The sequence below is a fragment of the Micropterus salmoides genome, unplaced genomic scaffold (assembly GCF_014851395.1).
Source record: "Micropterus salmoides isolate LMB-PRFRI ecotype aquatic unplaced genomic scaffold, ASM1485139v1 Ms_hic_scaffold_12, whole genome shotgun sequence".
In the NCBI taxonomy this organism is placed as follows: domain Eukaryota; kingdom Metazoa; phylum Chordata; class Actinopteri; order Centrarchiformes; family Centrarchidae; genus Micropterus; species Micropterus salmoides.
This window is the reverse complement of record NW_024040263.1, coordinates 18,399,016-18,420,042: the sequence shown is the minus strand read 5'-3', so window position 1 is coordinate 18,420,042 and position 21,027 is coordinate 18,399,016. Positions and strand designations below refer to the sequence as shown.

The window sequence follows — 21,027 nt, the reverse complement described above, 5'->3', positions numbered from 1 at the left end:
TGTCAGTTATATGACGCAAAGGAATGCAGCAAAGGAATGAGTTTGTTCACTTACAAAGGAACTCTAGACGTACAAACTTTGCACAGCGTTGTGCATCTGTAGGATTAAAAGTTGAGCTTGACTGTTCTGGCACTTTCGACCATATCACAGGGTCTTCATCAGCAGATGTGGTTTTTTCCACTTGTTAAATAACTGTAGATGTTCAAACGTATAATCATGTTAACTTTTAACACCTACAGCGCAATGAAAGCTGAGCCATACGTAGCCCAGTAAGAGTACTGTAAGTACAGTACTGCAGGGAACTGCTGCAGTACACCTAGGTCAAGCAAATGGTTAAATCAAATAAAGCTGACATGATTTGTTATGAAGAATTTAGTCGATTGATGTAAAATTATTCTACAACTATTTTCATCACCAATTAATCATTTATAAATTGCCAAATATTCATTGGTAGCTGTTTTTCAAATGCTAAACTGAATATCTTAACATTTTGAACTGTTTGTTGGACAAAACAAGCAAGTTGAAATGTCACTTTGAGCTCCAGGAGATTGTGAGGGGCAACTGTTTTCTGATGTTTAACAGACCAAACAATGAATTCATAAATATTAAAATGAAAAATTCATAATGAAAATAATCATGAATTTTAGGCCTTAGTCCATGACCTCATGTGTTGCCTATGATCTGAATGAGTCCCCTGCTAAGACCCTGGAGCCAAACAATAAAGAGCTAATGGGTCACAGAAGTATGTGGAAAGGTACCCCACCAGAGTATGGTTCCCCAGTAAAACGTGGCCATTTCCACCACTGCACATCAATGACATCTAATTAATCGATTAACCTAAAGATAATCAATTTAAAAGTGTAAGTAGGGGGTAATTTCTCAAACTTCACATTTGTAGTATGTAGTTCACATATATAGTATAAAAGGTGGAGATGTTTCAGTAGTTAACATGTAATGACCCCACATACTATCTGTGTAGTGATCCACCCTCTTGTGTTTTCCCTTGAAAGACTTTAGAACTGGCCTGTTCACTTAGTCTGGCTATATACACAGGTGCTATGTGCAGTTGTATAAAAACTATTCAGTGAACCAGAAGTTGTTTTTCCCAGTATAAGTAGTGATTCTTGCTGCTTCACAGGGAGGCCAAAGGCCAGGTTATCATCCTTAAACCCCAAGGAATCCAAGTAAACTGATATTTTTGTTTCTCAGAAATCCAACTATCATGTTTGAATTATAGCTACGGCGATTTGGTTGAAATCACAATCACAACATTATTTCTCCAAAATCAATAATCACATTAATCAAGCTGATGTTGGGCATTAATGTGTTCCCATTATTATAAAGCTGAAAAATTAGTTGATTAGTCAATCAGTGACTTTTCACTGAGGATTTGAAGATTTTCAGTTGTTTTTAAATGTATTATTTGCAGGTTTGGATGATACCTGTGGCTCTGACAAGTTTTGATGAACAATCCTATACATTTTTATAGACAATATTAAACGATTAACCACATGATCTCTAATCAACAGATTAATCTAAAATGAAAATTAATCTAATCGTTAAATGATTATAATTACAATAGTGTTGGAAAAGGTAGAGTGGCTGTCCTCTAATGAGAACATCGGTGGTTTGATCCCCGGTGAAGGCTGCAGCTAACGATTATTTTCATTGTCGTCGTTTATTTTCTAGATTAATCGATTAGTTGTTTGGTCAATAAAATGTCAGAATGTTGTGAAATAGGTTGATCAGTGTTTCTTAAAGCCATGGATGACGTCCCCAAATGTCTTGTTTAGTCCACAACCCAAAGACTTTCAGTTTACAGTCACAGAGCAGTAAATAAACCAGAAAATCTATAAAAAATAGTTTCATTTAATTGTTGCACCTTTATCCCCGACTCCTCCAGTCTGCATGTTGACGTGTCCTTGGGCAAGGTACTGAAGCCCAAATTGCTCCAGATGAAGTGTGTGTAAATGTTAGTTTCGGTTTCTGATGAGCAGTTGGCACCTAAGCCTCTGCTATCAGGTGAATGTGACTAGAAAAGGTGCTACACAAGTGCAGACCATTTTCAATTTTTTAAATTTCTAAAGTCCATAAACGATATTGAATTACGGCAAATCAAAAATACGTTAAATCAAAAACAGGTCAGTGGCTAATTGTTTATTCAATATGCAGCTGTTCAAATGTATTTCTTCACTTACAACCTTTAGTCACAAAAACATCCTAGTTAGACACTTTTTTTGTGTGTGTGATGACATGTGTTTAATGTGTTGTTGCTAATTTATTTACTTATTTTCTGTACTTGACCCTTCCTTGGTTTGAATGCAACACTCCCATACCCACAACAAAAACAACACCACCACACAGACATTATATTCACTTCAGGTTTTCTTTATAAAATAAGTCATCTCATACTCACATGGTTTTGTACTGTCATACACAAGATAAGTAAAATCCACACCATCATACATACAGCTTCACAACAAACCTCTCCTCTACTCAGAAATCGTATTATAGGCGTTTATACCTCTGGCTCATGTTTTCCAACATTTATTATTTGGTTTCCTTCAAAGGATATTGTTTATTTAGAAACATATTACCAAGAGAACTTGTTAGCTGGGATCTGAGGCAGCACTCACTGCATCAAGCCCTCATTGGCTTTACTGTGGAAAAGTGGCTAATGAGGTTTGTTGTGCTTGGACTGCCACCCAGATTTTCCAAAATCATTAAGATATCATTCGGTTTCGGCTGAAACAAAGATGATTTTATCACTGTGATGGAAACCAAACCCTGCGATGACCCCAACGGACAGTTTTTAAAACTGGTGGCTGAAGTTCTTAAAACTGATGCTAAAACAACATTTTTTAGTGTTTGAGGAGTCAGATATAACGGTTTTGGAGGGAAATTACTTACTTCATGTTCACAAAACTCTGATAGCATGTAGATAACTGGAGGACAGTCTGGTACTTGTACATCAAGTTTTAGTGTTCAGATGTTTTTTTTTTTCTCCAATTAAAAAAAACTGATATAACCTACTTGCCACATAGCTTTTATGCTGGTGGTTGTAGTTCTGTGTCTGCTACATATGTTTATATCAAATTAAGTATAATACCCAAATATCCAATTAAAACAAAGTGTGCGGTGGGTACTTAATTATTGTAACATTTGTCAGACATTAAAATTCATGCAGCACAAATGTTAAAAAAGTAGTTGGTAAAAGTGGTTCTTTACCCCATAGTTAGTTCACCTAGCGTCGGTCAACAAGACTGAAGCTCATCATACGACTACTGGGAAAGCTGTGAGAACAAATTCATTCTGAACGGCACTATTTCCTCTCCCACAAGCAAATCCTCTTTAAAAAAAAAAAAAAAGAACAATTAAGAATGTTTATGCAGCACGAGGATCTTACTTCTGCTGTTTACAAAGGGCCACAAAATAAAAACAAAATGCTTTTCTGTGAAACTATTACAAGTACAAATGTAAGGCATTGGTATGAGAGGCTGTAAAGCAACCCCCAAACAGTCAACAGTATGAAGAGACAGCAAGCTCCTCCTCTCAGGCGACTACACAACGACACATACGAGGACGGGAGGACGCTTTTTAAAGGCTAATGTTTGCAAGATACACAAGTCACTGATGTGTTGTACAATGATTGAAGAGCGGGACTTCGTTTGTGATAAAACATTTTACCCCATCAGCTATCCGTCCCGGCTTCTTTTTTTTTCTTCTTAGTCCTCGATCTTTAAAACCCCACAAAACACAGACCGACTGCCTCCGGTCTCTCTGCATTCATTCACAGTGTAATTAACGGCATACAAACAGTCAGCGGACAGTCCACTCCGCCAAAACCGCCAAAATCAAACATTCCTTGAGGTCTGGGAGCCCCCAGTCCACTAGCAGAGGTCAGAGACGTAATCAAAGTCCCGGAAGCTGTCCTGGTCTTTGCGGGAGAGCACGCGAGGCTCCCGTGGGGGTGTGAGCGTCGGAGCTTCAGTCGTGAACTCCTCGTCAAAGTTGCTGACATCTTCCTTGCCGCCAATGGAGGGGACGAAGGGAGGGGGCGCCCTCCTTTGCAGCAATGCCTCCCAGTCCACATTCTGAGGGGAGATGAAGAAAAAGAGAAAGAGACGAGAAATTTAGTTTAAGAACAGTGGATTCAGAATCTGCTGATCTTTCTTAGTTTTGCATATACATCCTTCAAGGTGTCAAGAAGGTCAGCTAGAGCTGCTTTACCACAGGCACGGGATAGTCTGCTTTAATCACGCCTGGGCTCAATGTCTTGCTCAAGGACACCTGGGACATGTGGACAGGGGGGATTGAACCGACAAACCCTGCATTTAATAGATGACCTGCTGCAGGTGCAAACTGAATATTTCCTGCTGCCTCACATAAAAAAAGTATATAGAAGAAGATTGGGCAATAGTCTATGCTATTTGGTCAGTAGATCAGTTTTTATTGGAGAGATAGGAAAGTGGATAGAGGCAGGAAACGAGGGACGGGACGGGATGAGGGGGGGGGGCAACATGCAGCAAAGGGCCGCTGTTGAAAGGAAACAGCCTTGTAATTGCGCTGCGTGCTCTACAAGTTTAGCTAAACTGCGCCCCAGCAGATCAGTTTTAAACAGTGCAGGGAGGAATTATACAAGCAGAGACTGCCAAGGTGAGCGGCAGGTCCAGCACACCTCAACACATCAACAGCTGAGCGGTTGCTCTTCCCCAAATATATAAAAAAAACAGCACAAGTGTACTTACTCTGAAAAACGGCTGCTTCTTCACCTCCTCTGCATCCTTTTCACCAGAGCCCAGTCTTCTCTCCGGGTTCCTCCTCAACAGCTGCTCACGATAACACACACGCAAGAATAAGAATTTATAAGGGGATATTGCAGCCAAATGTCAATGTGTGACGTCTGTGACTGAGTAAGTGGATGTGTCAGTTTGTCACCTACGCTGGTGACTGATAAGTACTTCATATGTATGTGCAGCATCTGTCATGTATTGTTAATGTGTGATAAAATCAGCAAGAGAAGGAGAAAAGGGTGTTTACGCGTGTGTTTTCTTACCCTTCTCATGATGCCGATAGCCTCAGTGGACAGGAAGCGAGGATAGCGGACTTCATCATTCACAATGCTGTCAAACACCTCCTCTTCATCATCCCCAGGGAATGGAGACTACACACACACACACACACACACACACACACACACACACACACTTTAATGCAATTGATTCTGGAGATTTGAATGTCACAAATCAAGGTGTTAACCACAGTGAACATGTTTGTGATCTATCACCCCATGGACAGCGTAAGAGCTTTGTGTATGTGAGATTATGCGAGTTCTCACCTCTCCCACCAACATTTCATATATGAGGACCCCCAGTCCCCACCAGTCTACTGCCCTGGTGTAGGATGTATCCGTTAGTACCTCTGGGGCCAAAAACTCTGGAGTCCCACAGAAAGTGCTGGTCCGGTCCCCGAAGCCCATTCCTACAGAGGCAGAAAGATGAAAACATTTGTGGTGCATCGATTTTAGCGAAATTAGAGCAGCCAGCAGACTGGGCTCAGATGTCACATGAAAAATAAGATGAGCCCATCGGTCAGTAACATCGATATCCACCTTCTTTACACAGTCCAAAGTCAGCGATCTTCACATAACCATCTGTGTCTAGCAGCAGGTTGTCGAGCTTGAGGTCTCTGGAAGAAAGATTAAACAGGTGTAGGTCTCTTGAGAGTATTTCACCGAGCACAGCTGAGAGTACACAAGGAGTTTAAAAGACTAATACAAAAAATGAATAATATGAGTCTACAGCCCTGCAAGCTGCTCTGTAAGGCTGTACTTCATGTACATCGGTGCTTTTAGTTAAATGCGAACATCTTTTGCACAGATTTGGATGGAAAGATGTTTTTTTTGTCATTTTCTTCTTCAGTAGACATATATACAATCACCAGCCACTTTATTAGGTACACATGTTGCTTGTTAACACAAATAGCTTATCAGCCAATCACATGGCAGCAACTCTGCCGAAGTTCAAACAGAGCATCAGAATGGGGAAGAAAGGGGATTTTAAGTGACTTTGAAAGTGGCATGGTTGTTGGTGCCAGACGGGCTGGTCTGAGTATTTCAGAAACTGCTGATCTAGTGTGATTTTCACACACAACCATCTCTAGGGTTTACAGAGAATGGTCCAAGAAAGAGAAAATATCCAGTGAGCGCCAGTTGTGTGGAGGAAAATGCCTTATTGAGTTCAGAGGAGAATGGGCAGACTGGTTCAAGATGACAGAAAGGTAACAGTTACTTAAATAACCAATTGTTACAACCAAGGTATGCAGAATACCATCTCTGAATACACAACACGTCGAACCTTGAAACAGACGGGCTACAGCAGCAGAAGACCACACCGATTGTCACTCCTGTCAGCTAAGAACAGGAAACTGAGGCTACAATTCGCACAGGCTCACCAAAATTGGACAATAGAAGATTGGAAAAACGTTGGCTGGTCTGATGAGTCTGGAATTCAGCTGCGTCATTCAGGTTGTAGGGTCAGACTTGGGCGTAAACCACATGAAAGCATGAATCCATCCTGCCTTGTATCGAGGGTTCAGGCTGGTGATGGTGGTGTAATGGTGTGGGGGATATTTTCTTGGCTCACTTTGGACTCCTTAGTACCAATTGCCTTGTTTAAATGCGACAGCTTACCTGAGAATTGTTGCTGACCATGTCCATCCCTTTATGACCACAGTGTACCCATCTTCTGATGGCTACTTCCAGCAGGATAATGCACCATGTCTCAAATCTCAAATCATCACACTCCAACTATCGTGTAAGGAAAGAGGTGCGTGTGGCTTTCACTGACCTGTATACAATCTTATGGTCATGAAGGAACTGGAGTCCAAGAACTACGCAGGCTGCATAAAACCTGAAGTCAAACCAAAGAAACATTATTACTAACTTAATAAGAAGTGAATAAAATGTAAAGTGAACAAATTAAAAAGACAAAAATGGACACCACTACTACTTCACTATAGTACCTACATGTGTGTCAGGCTTTTCATTTTGGCCATGTTTACTGAAAATGACAGTGAATGAGTTGATGGATACCATAGAAATAGCCAGACTTTACTTCCTTAAAAAGGACCTGCACACTCATTGTAAACCCACACAGATGATTTCACATGATTGCACCTTTTCTCCAGGAATGTGCGGGTGTTTACAGAATGAGCTTGACTGACATCTCCCTCTTTCTCCTGTTGGCTTTTTTTGCATCTTAAGGAGCGGCAACTTACACTTTTATCAATCTTATTTGTACATGGAGTCTGGCGGCCTCTCAGCATAGCTTTACCCAACTTGAATTGGAAAGAATAACTAAAAACACCTGTGGGGGTGTGCAGGGCCTTTAATGAGATTTGAGCATTTATCTGTGAGAGTTCTTACAATATCCTATATATAGGGAAGGGCGAAAATACTACACCTTTTAGTTTAATGCAGTTCAACACAATAGCACTATTAAAGGATTGGTAAAAGTAACATAATATTAGCATTTAGTCTTTATCAAACACACATATTCGCATCATTACGTACACGGCCCGTGGCTCTGTGAAGACGTCTGCGTGGATGTGCATCATCAGGTCGCCGCCTGCTGTGTACTCCATAACAAAACACACATGCTCTGGAGTCTGGAAGCACGCAAACAGGTTGACCAGGAAGGGATGGTGTGACATGTTCACAATCTCAAAGATACGCTTCTCGCACATCAGACTGCAAGGGGAAGGAGAGAAAAAAGTGGAGAGGAGGAACAAGAGAAGGAGGTGAGTGAGATGGAAGGGAGAGAGACAAACGGGCGTTGTAGGGAAGTAAAGGACGAGGTGGAAAGCGGAGAAAGACCATAGGACGCACAAGGTGAGAGAAAAATTAAAGATTAAGATAAGAAAAGATTGGAGGGAAAAATGAGAGACATTTACACAATTATTTTGTTTGATGAACTGTAATCATGGTGATTCAAGGCGCAGAAGCACAGAATAAATACAGTGAATGCATAATACAATGTATTATTGGGGCTCAAAGAACCAAAAAACAGCAACCTATCACACAAACACAGCAATAAACACATGAAGACACACCTTTCCACCTCATCCCGGGCTACGATATCCCCTTTCTTCAGGGCTTTGATGGCGTACATTGTGCCTGTCTTTTTGTATTCTGACAGCAACACCTGCAGACAGACACATGCAGCGACAATTCAGTTTGTTTCACTATTAAAAGTGTACAATACCTGTAAAGGTGAACTGAGGGATTCTAGATGTGCATGCTTATTGGGTTGATGAGAAGAGATATTTTAACTTTCTTAAATGAATTAAGACATTACAATAAGGTCTGGTTGCACGATTTAAACGTGCAAGTTGAACTCTCTTTTCTTGTTTACATGACTGCTGTTTAAAATGTTTCAGCATTTTTCTTAATGCTCATAATCAATGTCTATGAAACAAGAGAAAAAGGAAGAAAGCCAATAAATGCAGAACACTGATATGATTTAATGTGCTCAATATGCACACAAACACAGGCAGTTGATGTCAGAAAGAGCACAAAAAGGCATTCTACCGACTGTCTTGTATGTCTGGTTTTCTGGTTGTGGAAAATTATCAGTCACTTGTTGTTTTTTCTAATTTCTAGAAATACAACAGCATAAACCTATTGATGTGGCCTTAGAAACACACTGCAATCTAGAGAAGCTGCCTGTCCAAGCCCTTTCGTAGGTCTTCTGCCATTAAGTGCCTAGATCTGTGCACATGCTGTACATTTTAAATTCAAGAACTCTCCTCCTCCCTTTGTTCTTTGTCTTATTACTGACCTGTTTGCCCACAGTTTCTTTGTGTATTCCAAGTTACGTTTCATTCATATAAAAACTAAGCGAATCATTCACTAAACTGTACCTTCCCAAAGTGTCCCCTGCCCAACACAGCGATCAGCCTGAAGTCTTGGAGAGACAGAGGACCTTTCCTCTGCTTACTGGAGAAACGGACACACACGTTCAGCCGGGTCATTTATAGTGGATACCAAAACAGATTAATAGCAGATTAAAAACAGCATCATTTGTTATAGCAGACATGCTTAAGGAAAGCAGACTGGCTGACTTGTCACAGTAGGAAAAGCTCAGGTGTTACTAATAACATTATCAATGGCTCTGTTCTATTCAAGCTACCCAGTAAGCCGTGAAACTGAAGCAGCTAAATGCAATTCAGCCATCATTAATGTCATAATTTTAACCTGTGCTTCACCTACAGTGACATGTCAAAATGTCTTCTGAGAAAAAGGCATTAAGTGGTGATGTGGTGTTTATGTGCCGACGTGTGTGTACCTGCTAACAGACGGGGTTCGGACAGGGCACTCGGGGGTGAGGTCTGGGGGGGAGAAGGGCTCGATGACTGGCAGTCGGTCCTGACGGGGGACATATGAGGAAAGAGACACAAAGGAAAAGACACAGAGAGAAATGCGGAGACAGAGAGGTAAGAGGACACAGGATGGAAGACAACAGACACGTGATTTCATGACAACAGTTTGGACGTGACATACAAACATCTTTGCAGAGAGTAGGATTCACTTTTTTTTCCCTGCTCCATATGTTAAAACCAATGGGCTGGAAACACATGCAGGGTGGCTCAGTTTTTATAGACACTGATGATGTGCAAATCCCAAAAGCAATCCATAATCTCCACAGGCAGCTATTTAAATCACACAAATCACCTGCTTTCTGTGTGTTGTGAACATATGAACCCTTTTCAGTAGTAGTTTTCTGGATTAACTATGGGCCTACAGAGCTAGGGTGGGTGATGAAAATGAAATAAATTAATCAAATACAGAGCCATTTTCCTCTTCAAGCCCACTAGAGAACATTTTTTGTCTTTCAACTTCTCCATAATTGTGCTTCTGAGGACAGTGACACCATTAACAGAGGGAGAAGTGGTTGTGGATTGAACTGATGGATGCTGCTGTACACCCCCCACCCCCGACCTCCACACACACACCATTTCCCTGGGCTTCCTCTATCTCTGTCTGTCTCACCGGGGTGTGTGTGTCCATGTCTTTCTTGTAATCGCCTCTTATCGGAGAGTCGCTGTCCAGACTCAACTTCTCCACCGAGACCTCCCTGGAAAAATTCACACGGACACAAACAAGCACACCAACATGTTGATGCAGACGGACGAAATGAACAGAGTGAAACACAAACGGGTTGTTAGACAGTGAGACAAAGACAGCATCACATGCTTTATACTTTCCCAGGAAACACAAGGAAAAAGGTTCAAGGGGTGCTGCTCTGTTTGATAGCAAAGTCTGACTGACAGCTATAAAATAGTGATTCTCCAGTACAATTAAGTGGAGTGTTTGCATCTGTGTGGCTTATGCACGTTTGTTTGTGCTTGCTGTATGTGTGTGTGTGTCTCACCCAGAGCTGAGCGCTGGGAGGCTGTGTGCACTGGGACTGTAGGTTCCTGAGTTGTTTACGGTTGGAATGGCGTTTCGAAGAAGCCTCACCCACGTCCCGATGTCCACGTTCATCTGACGAGCGCGCAGGAATGCCTTGCCTGGGTTCACGAGAGAAGTAAAAAGTTAAATTCCCACCATTATCACATCTTCTTTTGTAGATATTTGCTGTCCAGTATAAGATCGCACCTCAGCCCCCTGCCTAATTAAGAACTTTTTCTTTAAAATAAAATTTGTGTCCCTTCAATGGTGTGTTCATTGTTTTGGAAATCTAGTCATCTAGTAATAGAAATCTTGAAAAGAGGAAAAATGTCCCGTTATAATAGTCAGGATTGTAGGGATGGATTACAGTTAAAATCATTTCCTAATATTAACAGATGTCCCAAGGGAATCTGGAATACACTCCTCAAGTTAATGATATTTAAAAACATCCATGATGACGGGAAAGAAAGCGAGGGAAAGTGACCTTTCCAGGCTTTGGCCAAATTGTGTTTCTGCTTAAATTCTCTTTAGGTTTTTTTGAAAAAAAAAAAAAAAAAATCTTGTTTGGTGAAGTTCTTTATATCTTTGTTAAGTTAAATGCTTCATTAACAAATTAATCTCAGTGAAACAGGATTATTTATTCAACACTAGATGGAGCTGTGGTCTAAATGAAAATAGTGTAATGATTAGAACCAACATTTCTTCCCTTCTGGTTATGTTCATTTTCCTCATTATGATAAAGCCATTTTAAGGTGTTTGTTTATTCCAAAAAGGGCATCAGTGTAAACTTCATTAAGACTGCACGATAGAAAAACTGTGTAATTATGTTTAAGAACAGCATATTTTTCTGTTTCCTCTCCGCTGTCTCTTCCTCACCTTGCTGCTTAGAAAAGACCTTCTTCTGCCTCTGGAGGCGAGGAGCTCTCTCAATGACCGGGTTGAAGAAGGTCACCTGGAGAACACACACACACACACACACACACACACACACACACACACCATGAAAACTGCACAGCCACATTTTATTTTCAGACATCATACGGAGACAACTGGACCTTTCAAGTATGATATATCAAAGTGTTTTTCAGCACAGGTGCATGTGACAGCTTGTGTTTGTGTGTGGGCAGGTGTACATGCACACATTTGAATATCTTTGTGTGTATTTATAGCACTTGCACACATGGATGTCATGTATATCTGTGTCAACACCTTTGCATGTGGCTGTCCTCTTTCCCATTTTATGTTGTTGTGTGTGTGTGTCATAGTTTGTGTGTGTGTCATAGTTTGTGTGTGTGTGTGTGTGTGTGTGTGTGTGTGTGTGTGTGTGTGTGTGTGTGTGTGTGTACCTCGGCCAACAGCAGGCCCTGAGGCTCCAGCTCCAGCTGAACTCTGTGTTTCTGGTTGTCCAGGAACTCCTCCAACTTCAGGTACTTCACAGCACACAACGACCGGTAGTCCTTCCAGTAAACTGCAATCTCCATCTCCCTCGACTAAAACACACGCCAGCACGTTTACTTTATTAAATGGACACTTAAAAGCACTTTATGTGGTTAGGTGTGTTAATATGTACTGACCCTTTCCAGCTCCACAGTGAAGGTCTGGTCCCAAGCCTGTTCACCCACAGTCCTCCAAGCTGTCTGTCCCACCACTGTGTTATCCAGCTTCAGCACAGCACTCACCTCAGCTGCACAAACACACAAACAGACAATCAGAAAAAGTGACCTCCTCCATAAGTGACAGGCCTTTACAGTACCTGGCACTTTAACCCTGACCACAGTAGAAATGAAAGCAACTGTACGCGCATGCCACATTAATACAATTTAAGTATTGATTAATGATTGTCATTCATTTCCTTGGAGACACTGCAGAAAGTGCAAGACCTTAAAATAAGCTGGTTGTGAACTGCCTACTCAGGGTATCGTTGTAATTCAGCTAAAATTGCTGATGTTGCTGTGCCATTATGGGTGACCTACAAGAGCTAAACTCACCAACCTAAAGTGAAAGCAAGTTAATAGACTTTATACAGACTTGCTACATTGCTATATTTCCTTGAACGCGACAGTGTGCGGTTTGTGACAAAAAACCCCCACATACATCATATTAAACCTAATGAGGCACATTAAAGAGCACCATGTTAAGTGGTTTTATTTTTAAACCATTTGAACAACATTATATATAAGTGAGCATTTATTTGCACTGAACATTTCCAGATGAAACCAAGCCCAACACACACTAGGGCTGGGCGATATAGACCAGAAAGTCATATCCCGGTACTTTTAGGCAGAATTCCGGTATAAAAGGTATTTTCTGTTAAGTGGGTTGGGGGGGAGGGGTCTGTTTTAGTGACCATGTTTTTACTATTTGTAGTAAATTAGCGTGTTTCTTATTTCACCATTTTAATTATACTTGTCACTCACTTATTGAATCTGCCTCCTTCAGCTCTCTTCACACTCACAGACCTAACGTACCTCTGCTGCAAACACGTCAGCATGCCCCGCTTCTTTCTGTCTCTCTCTCCCTTTAAGTGTGATCCGGTGGCTTTCTCCATCAGTAGTAGGCTACATTGTATAAAATCGCCGAAAACCCCCCAGAACTTGTCTTCTGGACTCTTCCAACTCTGTTCACAGCAGCAGCTGCACCGCATGTTGAGGAGGCGTTTTGACAAAGTAGCCTATCATAACAAAACCGACGTGATAGCTAACGAATGACATCTGACTGGTGTGTTCACTGGCGCTTTACCTGGTCCGCTCTTTTAAAATATCCACGGTGTCGCGAGTTGTGTTTCTCTGAAAAATGCTACAATGTGTCACCTAATCTGGGCGGCCCGTAGTAAAGTGAATGAATGGGAAACACTAATGGAACCATAGTTTTTTTCTTTTTACAAGCCAGGTCTTCAGCACTGTGTCTTCCTCCATGTTGTTGAGACTTTGTGAGTAGACGGCTGCACGCAGATGCAGAGGGAGGGGTGGGGCCATCGGTATACCTCATTATACTGATATGCCACCCAGCCCTAACACACACACACACACACACACACACACACACACACACTCACATGAGAGCTCTTCTGTCTTGCTGGGTGTCTTGCCGCTGACTGAGCCGCTCCGTCCGTAGAGTCCCTTGCTGCCTCTCATGAAGGACCTGGTGTCTCCGGGGCTGTAGCAGGGCAGCATGACAGCTGTCCCTTTATTGCGACCTGGGACCACCTCCAACAACCCCACACAGCCTAGCAGCTGCACCTGTAAGGTACCTGAAGACGGAGGAAAACAAAGTCAGGAATAACCAACTACAGGCCAAAAAACACCAGAGGACAGATAAATAATTCACGACTAAAAATCTCTGTGAGTACAAAAATAGATGTGCATTTACAAATTGATTTACAAAGATTATGGGCACTTTCAAAAGCCTAATGGCCTCTTCCACAAACAGCCATAATTGATTGGGCATAAATAGCAATCAGCATCACCGGACTAAAAATCAATGATGTCTCCCAAATTCCTTGGTCTGACTTCTTCTTGCCAAATGAATGTATCATCCTCAGTATCTGTGCACAATCACAAGTCCCTCTACTGTACAGAGTTGTGTGTGAAAAGATCTACAAAACCAATCAAAGGTTGTTGTTTTTTTGTGGGTGCAGCACACGTTCTTTTTTTTTTTTATGTTTTAGCACAGGATAACCACACTGCCACAAAAAAGTTGAGTCACAATGCTAAATTTTCCTTTCCACTGTAGCGTTTTCAGCCTTTGAGGTTAAAATGATCTGTGCTGCTTACTACAGCAGTGTTTTGTTATTACAATTTACTAGCAGTGTTATCAATACCAAATGCATCTTTGGTACAAAAGCCAGTCCATACATCACAGATTTTATAAGAACTCAACTGTATAGATTAACTAGTACAGTGTATATATTATGTCTGTGTTACCCATATTATATTATAACCAGGAGGTGAGAATATAATGCCAAAAATTTACCAATACATTTGACTTTTGTATTTCAAACAGCAGGAGAGAAAATCTCCTCATGTTACCTGGATTAATCAGATAGCTCCACAGCCACTAGACTAGGGCCTTCAACGACACTGCTCAGTAGTTTGTTACACAGTGTTAGTATGTCTTAAATGATTTCATGTAAGCCTCTGTGCTCATATTAACCCTGGAATACATTAAATTGGACCTGTTGTGTATATTCATATTTTCATTGCTGCAGGATGTACAGAGCTTGTGATTCCCTCTCTGTTTGTATCATTATAACATTATACAGTATGATGACTTCACGTGGTGGAAGCTTGCTTGACTTTGTGCAGCATTGCTTTGTTTTCTTTAATTTTACCTACCTGTGAGAGGTGAGGGCTTGTTGAGGGTGCTGTACTGGTTGTGGTGGTAGGGGGCGCCATGGCGAGAGCTGAAGGCAGGAGAGGAGGCCAGGACCAGCTCTTCTTTGATGACGATGGCCTTTGGATGGTCCTCCGGCAGCTCTGCCACACGTTGGTCAAGAGAGTCCCTCAGCAGGTCTAACCGCTGAGACGCCTCGCTCAGACGAGACTGCGCCTACAGAGCATCGACACAGAGCAAAAATTACACTTTTTAGGCTGGGCATGTGAATTTATTTTCAATTTTTGCTCATTATGAAAAATGATGTGTATGTGATGGGTTTCTGTTCCAAAACTGTACAGAGTTGAAAGTTTTAACAGGCAGAAATCTCACCACACGATGAATGAACCAGTGAATCATTAGTGCTTATCAAAAACACCTGCACAGATGGGTTTATTTTGATGACATGTCATTTTGCAGCTGCTATTGTGAAGATGTGTCTCAAATGTTGAATAGTGCGCAAACAGTAATTTGAGCTGCTCTGTGAAATATCTGCGAGACAATCGCTCGGTGGTGCTACATTGCCTTTAGTATCTTCTGTCTTTGTTGGACTCATAAAAACGAAAACTTGACATTCAGAAACTGTATAATGTCAAGATGCTATAAAAATTGTACAGTAAAGTATTAAAGATGGAAAACGAATAGAACATTATAGGGGTGTTGGATAGCATAAAATAAGTTTTATAAGTCTCTCACAACTTTGCAAAGTAAATTAAGGAAAGGATGAGGATTTGCTGTTGCAGGATGTGTATGTGTGTATATGTCTGTGTGTTTCAGTCTAACCTCAGACATGGCTTTCTTGTCCAGGACCTTGCTGGCCCCCAGGAGCCTGAGCACATTTTTGGCCCCCTCGGCGACAGCATGTTCTACCCTGTAGTGATGCCTCAGCTCTTCAATACGCAGCTCCACCCCACAGAGGTCCTGGTTACCTGCAGCGTTGCGACGGACGAATTACATCACTGACGATTTTTCACACCTGCACCTTTGATTCAGTTTAATTCTATAGTTCGATTTTGGCCGGTGCATGTTGAGACCACAGTTTCTTGTTTTGGCAGCAGTGTGTTATGGGGAACTCCCCGGGCATACTAAGTTAGGTTAATGCCTTAATGCACATCATGCAATACACAAGAGTCAGAAAAAAAGAACATCAGCAGCGCCTGGGGGGAGGTAAGCAGCCTCTGTAAACAACATTATTTCCAAATGGCTCTCTCATTCCCATCTTTAAAAGCAAAAAAACTCTGTTGTCCGTTTTTATTTTGAAGTTTGCCTTAGTGACAAATTTATTATGGAGATATAAATGAAATTATATTGGCATTAACATCAAGTTACACGTTTGTTAAGCAACAGAGAAAACAAACAACTGAGTGATATCTCCAATTCTTAAGATTTCATAGGATTTTATAGTAAGAATACCTTGTTGGTCAATATTTCCTGTTTTTAACCACAGCTGACAGCTACCACCACAAGATTGGAATGGAAAATTTATAAAGTAATACTAACAACAACAACAACATTACAACACAAACCTCTTGTCTTTTTTGTTTGCTATTCTTGGAAAATAGCCACCTATTTGACCGTGATGTGAAAAAAGTAAATATAAAAAAACTGCCATTATTATAAATGGTTTAATAAATGAAGACCTGCTTACATTTTTTAGGAGGAGAGACAGAAATCATATGAATAACTTGAATAACTAAGAAAAATCACATACTGACAACAAAAACAGAACAAATATATACAAGTGACATTATATACACTTTCATATTTCCAGTCGCTCTCCACTGTTGACTAACAGCCACTTAAAAATCAACCATTGCGCCACTGATCAAACACTAATAATTGGATATTTTACCCCTTTAATGGAAAGACTAGAGGTATGGTAGCTACATTAAAGCTGAACAGTAGGTGCAATGCTATCACTCATAAAAAGGGAAAACATACTCAAGCTCCCTTGCTTGGAAAAAAACGTCATGTATCAGCCGCAGAGTAGCCCCTGTGAAGATCAATTACAGCTAAGTGGTTAGCTTAATGGCACAGTAGCAGCCTCTCACAGTGGGTTACAAACACAGATATGGGGAGAGGAGGCGTGAGGTAAAGAAAAGGACAATCGGAAAAATTGCATTAATAAAAGGTGGATTTGACTACCAGGTTCTGTAAGAAGAAGGGCAAAAGAACACAGAGAAGTGATTAAAAGATTTTTTTGACTTATGAGCTGTTGAAAACTCTGCATGAGACAGGAGAAGAAAAGGAAAAGAAGGAGGTAGGGTTAGGAGATGGATGTGGATGCTTTTATCTCCTAATAAGGTGCTCTGCCTGGAGCATAGACCCTGCTAGATGACCCCTCCACCGGGTGTGGTGCCTGGAGACTGTCTGTCTGTGTACACTATACACACAGCCCCTGTGTGTGCGTGTGTGCGTGCATGTGGTTAAGGGAGAGATGCAGGATAACCAAGAAAGATCCAGAGACCACATGTGGGACACCAGCACAAAACAAGGAAATGTTGAAGTGATGAAGTTGCCATTAGAGGCTCCCTCCCATTGCGCTCTCCCTGCTCGCCTGCTGCATTTTAGCAGACCATCCACCTCCTGTGACTGTAATCAACTGGCCTGTTTTCCCAGCAGAGGGGCCATAATGGTCCACAGCACTCGACCTACAGACGCTCATTCACCTGCCCTGAAATGCCATTGATCGCTCTGCCACAGCATATAATGACCATACTTCTGAGCATTTAATACATGCAATCACCTGCCCAGACAATAATGATGTTTGTGAGTGTGAAAGAGAGACTTTTCATCTGCCGGTCCTTTTGTTGGAGGTTTTAATTTTTTATGCATCTCTATGTGAATTTGATTTGATTGTGGTAATGTGCCAGGTGGGCCATTTCACAGGTGCTGTATCACTCCCTGACGTGCGTGTCCACCCGATTCACACACAGTCCTGTCCTCCTCATCTTCTTCCCTACAAAACTAAAGCAGAACACTGAGCCGGCTCTTTATTGATTGATCTGTTTATGCTACTGCGTGTCTGCTGTCTGCCGCTGCAGAAAGCAAGACCGCAGAGCACGTGAAGATAGAGAGATGAGAAAGACGCAGCCAAAAGCATCCTGTCACTGCCAGCTGACCACGGTCATAAACCACACAGCGTCTGAAATTAACAGTTTGACTCACTTTCCTTTGACAGCATAATCATTAGTGTTATATTTATGTACATGTTATTATAGGACTGTTTACCTTGGCTACGCATCTGCAACTACTTTTTGAGAGACCTAAATCCCAGAGCATTAACCTTTCACAGCCACAAACCAAATATTGCAAACAATATTTAAATGTTATCATCTCTTAAATACACAAGCTACAAATGTGAGAAACCCTTCTTGATGTATTGATCGAAAACTTATTTTAGAATGGAACTTTTTGAACTTGTGGTGGTGTTAGTTCAAAACCACGACCACACTTGTTTTGCATTACTGGCACCACATCATAAACTTAGTACCAACTTACCCTGTGTGTCATCATTGTGCTCGGTGGCCTGCACAGCCTTGCGGATTTGCATGCGGATGATGTCAATTTTGGTCTTACTGTCCTGCAGCATCTGCTGGGCGGTTTGCAGCATCTTCTTATCCTGGTTGGAGCAGAGACAAGACAAGGGGCAAGTCATATGACAGGAAGCAGGACGGTAAATATCATAATACTAGAACATTTTCCTTTCTGCTGATTGATTGCTATGGGCGTTAACAGAAAGGGAAGTGGAGGTATGAGAGCAAGGTCAAATGGAAAGGTGAAACAGATGCTGCATGCAAAAGGGGGAGGCGATTTTTGAAGCAATCAAGGGATTAAGTGTGTGCGTGCACATTTAGAGATCATCATCTGAGTCAGCAGATTGCAAGGTTATAGATCATGAAGATGCACACAGACACACAATGTCAGTTATCAGCCAGCTGTGGGAGGTGGGGTACTATGTGTACCCCACCCTATGCAATGCTCTTTACATTCCCTGTGTTTATTTTTATTTATTTATTTATAGAGTTTAAGTTTACAGAGACACTGCACATTGATAAACATTTCTGTAAATGTGTCAGTTTAGCCAGCTTGGCTAATGTTCGACTGTAGTCCCTGGGCAGGTGTTATCACAACTACATAAAATACACTAAAAACAGGAACAACTGTACTATACATATAACAAGATACCTTTCACAAGGACATGTAAAATACTTTAAAACAATGACAACAATTTAAAAAAACATAAAACAAACAAATGTGCATGTATATCTATATTAAAGTGATGTCCTTACACTTGTTGATGTTTTAGCACAGATGAGGATCTCATTCTCTGAACCACTTTGACATTTACATGGTATCTGCCCTGTTCATTGTTCTGTTGAGCAGTTTGCAGGTGTGTGAATGTGAATGTGTGCGTGTGTGTGTGTGAGTGCGGATTAAGTCAACGCCGTGTACCTTGGTGGATCCATTGGCATAGATGGGGATCATGTTTTCAACTCCCTGTTTGACTTTGAGCTCGATGTTGAGCTGTCTCTCCAGGGCAGCAATGCGTTCCTTGTGGGCTGACGTACGACTCTCGGCCCCTGGAGACTGAGGACACTCATCTGTGGAGGGAAGGAGAAGGTTGGAGATGATATAAAAAGGAACAAGATGAGGGTTCACATGGCGTGCTCTAAAGTGAAAATACTGTCAGGGGAATTTCATGTATATAATATTGTTGCACAATTTTTTTTGCAGCAGCAGCAACGGACTTGATGACTCTGTTACTTTTGTCCATATGATTAGAGATCTACTGCAGAATTTACCAGCTGGCTACAGACAGCAAGAGTGAAGCAGTATTTTGGCTTCTCCAAATGCTGTGCCATCCCGATGGAACAGGAAAAGATGAATCATGGGGCAATATTATATTTCCCCTGCTCAGAAGTCTTGGGCATCATTAATCAAGAATGTGTAAGAGAAAATCTAAATTCACTAAAACAAGAGTTTACAATCTTTATTCCCAAGTTACTTAATAAATATGAGTAAGCTTATTATCTGCCATGATTCATGTCCAACATTATTTAAACTTCATGCTCAAGCAGAGAAAGGCTCATTCATTCAGAAATAATTTTCATTTGAAAACAAAAAAAAATACTATTCTTTCTACTATACTATTCCTTGCAAGTTTTTCCTGTGCCAAATATTGATAAAACAATGGTATATGGTGGACTTAATACCTGACAAGTACTTTACCAACTGATGCAAAAACCCTGTTAACTGTATACTGCCACAAAGCAGTACTAATCACTAATCTGAAACTTGTATCAGAGACAAAGGAGCCGAAGGAAGAGGTAGATACATACCTTTATTCTCCTCTCCTCCCTTCACAACAATGTGGGCGTCCAGTTCTTGCAGCTGAGCATGCAGGTTGTCCAGCCTGCGGTTAGAAGACCGTAACTGGCTGTCCACCTGCAGGCAAGAACAAATACAGCAGAACATTATTTCTGGTTTCGCAGAAAGAATTAAGAGTTTGTATTTTGTCTGTGAAAACTTCAGTGTATCAACCAAGCAGTAAATTATAAAACTTTGGACATAAAAATCCTCAACACAGGCATAATGTCACGAGAGAAAAAAAGGCTTTTGACCTTAAACCATTTCTAAAATAGATTTACTGCCCCCTGGCTGTATGTCGTCACAGTGAAGCTGACTTTTGATCTTTTGGGTAAAAACTGTTTTCACTTTATTGTAGTCTCCTCTTAAACTACAAAATCTCTGTGTTGTCATAATAACTCCATCAATTCTCAAGTTATGGCCAAAAATGTGTGCCAAGGTCATTTTGAGGTCACTGTGGCCTTGATCACTTACAACAAAATTCTAATCAATAAATTCTCGAGTCCAAGTCTACATTCGTGCCAAATTTACACTCCCACAAGGAGTTCCTGAGATATCGCATTCATCAGAGTGGGAGGCACAGACAATGCACATGATGCCTCCGGCCACGGCTATTGCGGTCGCAGGCGCATAAAAACTTTTGTACTCCAATTTTCTCACTTATACACCAGGTATACACCAAGGTGCTGCAATATTGTTTGATGTTGACTTTCTGTCTTAATCTTATTTAACGCACGTGATTCAGACATAATCCCATTCTGCAAGCCTCAGCACACCTGCCAAACTAAACAAAGTAGACCCTTGTAGAAAATTTCCCTATTAATAAAAATGCC

At 41.2% G+C, this 21,027-nt stretch overlaps 1 protein-coding gene across 2 annotated transcripts in view; it reads right to left on the bottom strand.

Annotated features, from left to right (window-relative positions):
- Positions 1-2,367: 2,367 nt before the first annotated feature.
- pkn1a (protein kinase N1a) overlaps positions 2,368-21,027 on the bottom strand; it is a 62,605-nt gene continuing 43,945 nt past the window's right edge. For both annotated transcript variants that reach the window (XM_038713822.1, XM_038713821.1), the window contains exons 3-23: positions 20,167-20,272; positions 19,280-19,428; positions 18,326-18,446; positions 15,608-15,753; positions 14,788-15,001; positions 13,509-13,703; positions 12,028-12,137; positions 11,800-11,943; positions 11,330-11,405; positions 10,434-10,572; positions 10,052-10,136; positions 9,348-9,427; positions 8,923-8,998; positions 8,113-8,204; positions 7,574-7,750; positions 6,849-6,911; positions 5,612-5,688; positions 5,339-5,481; positions 5,057-5,164; positions 4,749-4,829; positions 2,368-4,094 (exon numbers count right to left, since the gene is read on the bottom strand). In XM_038713822.1, the coding sequence (XP_038569750.1) occupies positions 3,891-4,094; positions 4,749-4,829; positions 5,057-5,164; positions 5,339-5,481; positions 5,612-5,688; positions 6,849-6,911; positions 7,574-7,750; positions 8,113-8,204; positions 8,923-8,998; positions 9,348-9,427; positions 10,052-10,136; positions 10,434-10,572; positions 11,330-11,405; positions 11,800-11,943; positions 12,028-12,137; positions 13,509-13,703; positions 14,788-15,001; positions 15,608-15,753; positions 18,326-18,446; positions 19,280-19,428; positions 20,167-20,272 (2,586 nt within the window). In that variant the 3' untranslated portion in view covers positions 2,368-3,890. The remainder of the gene's footprint in view (positions 4,095-4,748; positions 4,830-5,056; positions 5,165-5,338; positions 5,482-5,611; positions 5,689-6,848; positions 6,912-7,573; positions 7,751-8,112; positions 8,205-8,922; positions 8,999-9,347; positions 9,428-10,051; positions 10,137-10,433; positions 10,573-11,329; positions 11,406-11,799; positions 11,944-12,027; positions 12,138-13,508; positions 13,704-14,787; positions 15,002-15,607; positions 15,754-18,325; positions 18,447-19,279; positions 19,429-20,166; positions 20,273-21,027) is intronic.